This window comes from Aspergillus brasiliensis (assembly GCF_001889945.1).
Source record: "Aspergillus brasiliensis CBS 101740 unplaced genomic scaffold ASPBRscaffold_54, whole genome shotgun sequence".
Taxonomy (NCBI): Eukaryota; Fungi; Ascomycota; class Eurotiomycetes; order Eurotiales; family Aspergillaceae; genus Aspergillus; species Aspergillus brasiliensis.
The window spans coordinates 10,987-13,913 of NW_027137495.1; the positions used below are offsets into that span (position 1 = coordinate 10,987).

Below are 2,927 nucleotides of genomic sequence, written 5' to 3' on the forward strand. Positions count from 1 at the left end.
GATGGAGTTGCTACAGCCGATGAAATCGCTTGCAAGGCTGCCTTGTCAGAACGCTGTACTGTGTATGTGGGCCAACTTAATAAAAGACGCTGGAAGTGAGACTTGCTTGATCGCCCCCGCGGTAACACCAGTGTCCAGATTCAAACCGAGGCCCTATTCTACGAGGTTATTTAGAATGATACCTGTGTGCTCAGTCCTGAAATCACAGCCGGACCCTACTATTGGCCCAGGTCGCAGGTTCTCTGGTAGGATATCACTGGTGGCCAGAAGGGTGTCCCCTTATAGCTTGATATTGGCGTCCTTAATATGAAAACCTGTGAATCTTTGGAGGGAGTCATGGTAGATTTGTGGTACTGCAATGCTACAGGGAGCTACTCCAGTTTCACTAAGTTGTCACCCAATACTCCGTTTCCGACCTTGCTGGCTGATGTTGGGGATAATGTGACCGACTTCGTCGTTGGCTCCACCGATATCCATATGGACTTGGAGACCTGGCTCCGTGGGATATGGCCAACTGATAAGAATGGAATGGTTGAGATGAGAACCATCTTTCCCGGTACGTTGCTCCTAGTCTGTAAAGCCCGAGAATGATAACATGCTGATATACTGAACTAGGTTTCTATATCTAGCGGGCTATCTATATTCATGTATAGGTGCATACTGATTGGACTACTAGGGAGAATGGAACCCTGGTATTTGAGAACACTGTGAGCACTGGCCAATTGTATTTTGATGAGGAACTTGAGGAGAGGGTCATGGCAATTGAGCCTTATGTGTCTTATATGTAAATCAACCGCACCCGCAATGCCGACGACATGGAATTTTCCAAAGGATTAGCCAACGGATATAATCCTGTGGTTTTGGTGGTTCAAGTGGATCCTGAGGATCTTTTAAAAGGCATGATCAGTTATATTATTATTGGCGTGGACACATCTGCCATTGAGGATGAGCACTGGAGTGCTTCCTGAGTTGAGAGTTTAACTACATCTGCATGTTCTCTTTTAATACTATAAGCTTGTCAATGGCATTGTAAACGTGACGGATTTGTCATATCTCAATGTGTAGGATGTGACAGCGAGTGGCGCTCGGGGTCACGTGATATTATTTTGTTTGTCTTTATTTGTCTTTGTTTATCTTATGTCACTCATTTATCTATATTATTTTTTTTCTGCATTTCTTCATTCCCTTCCCTATATTAGAAATTCTAGTTGGATGGTACCAATTTAATCAAGATTTAGATTAGTCTTTTTATCTTAATTATTTGGAATTATTAAATATAAATAGAATGGATATGTTTATGGACCCCTGCTAGTTGACTCACTAGCATGGCGGACACGCCAGGCAGGGATTGGGAAAAGATATATATATGTCTAAGGGTAAAAGGTCTAATTGGTGAGTCAACCATAGATTGTAGTGGTAGGTCTCAAAAGTGGAGCCTAGCTTGCCTGTGCCCCGCCTCTGAGGTGGGGAAACACCTTTCCGGTAGTCTGTTAACTTTTTATTCGGCATGGTAGGCCTTAATGTTAGTAGTTCGCTAATTGTTGGGCCTATCGGCATGACAAGAGCAATAATGTAACTAAAGATGATGTTGAGAGGCACAGTATATAGTATGGCTGGATATAGTTTCTCCTGCTATAGAGTAGAAATGCTGTATCTTCCATAGGATATTATTAATGGCTTTATCAGAGTGGTTTTTCTTAACCGTCCAGGTAAAATACTGAACTTTTAGAATACGTATTAGTTAGGTCATTTCAATGAAATTAGATGTTTTGAATTTGTATTTTAATATGTCCTCTTATCAGATTAATATATTACACTAATAATACCATCCAATACAACTATGCCGTATTTAATATGGTAATGATCATTCTGAGGCCTTTTTTCTTAGTGATTTTTTAACCGTTGCGAGTTATACAGTAATATTAGTGTATTAGGTAATCAGCTTATGTAATATATATAAGTAGACAGCATATATATATATTACATAACAATAATACATTATATATTCTTATTAATTTATAATATCTATTACCTGACCCTTGTATTTTAACCTGTATCAAGCCAAACGGTTAAAATACAGGTTAAGAATATCCACTCTAGTTTTGTCTCACATAACAGAGCAGCCTAGTTACAGTCTCACACGAAACTCAGACAGAAGAGGATCCTGTTAGACATCTAGTACTCTACTATGCCCAGAATCACGTCTGAGCATTTAGAATTTTACAAGCATATTCTTATATCTATATAGGATGATACACAGTCCAACATTCAGATATTAAGCGTTGTGTGTCTGTACTGTATCTATAATTTATTTTTTATAAGAGGCCAAACCAGTTATAAAGCTACCGGGCTGGCTTTTAAATATATTAATATTTAAATAACTGTAGTATTTATATTAATTTAACTTTACACCTTTAATATACTCTCCTTTTTAGGGATTACCCGATTGAACCGCGACCTTTAAATTCAGTAATAAAGATAGTTATTATCTCTAGAGATATAAAAATATCTAGAGTGGCGAACGGCCAGGTCAGGTTACGGGTAAGGTATAACGGTCAGGTATAGCCACTCTAAAAATATCTTAATTATCACTTCTACAGAATAATGGTCCTGGTGGTTGTTTGTAGTTTATAGCTAGCCTGGATATTATACTGAATGACCTTAAAATAACAAGGCAGGTATATAGTGGCTGTTTCTCTGATCTAAGGCCTAGTAAATCTATTTTATATATTATTTCCTGATTTAACTGCAGGAATACGCTCACACGTGGTCAGATAAAAGGCGAATATTATTATAAATTTTGAATGCCTCATGGCCAGTATCGAGGATGCTAAGATATGTGGAGTGCAATCTATTATTCAATATATATTATAGGACGCCTGGCATATCTTGCCTCTTCCAAAGTGCTCTTGATCACTGTGATAGAA

The 2,927-nt window shown here is 38.3% G+C and overlaps 1 protein-coding gene across 1 annotated transcript; it reads left to right on the forward strand.

Moving 5' to 3' along the window:
• Window positions 1-306: 306 nt before the first annotated feature.
• On the forward strand, window positions 307-856 carry ASPBRDRAFT_212083 (uncharacterized protein; the record flags this gene model as incomplete). The annotated part of the gene is made up of 2 exons (XM_067621953.1): window positions 307-556; window positions 616-856. 2 exons carry the CDS (start codon window positions 307-309, stop codon window positions 627-629), a joined length of 264 nt encoding a protein of 87 aa, XP_067472736.1. The 3' UTR covers window positions 630-856.
• Window positions 857-2,927: the final 2,071 nt, after the last annotated feature.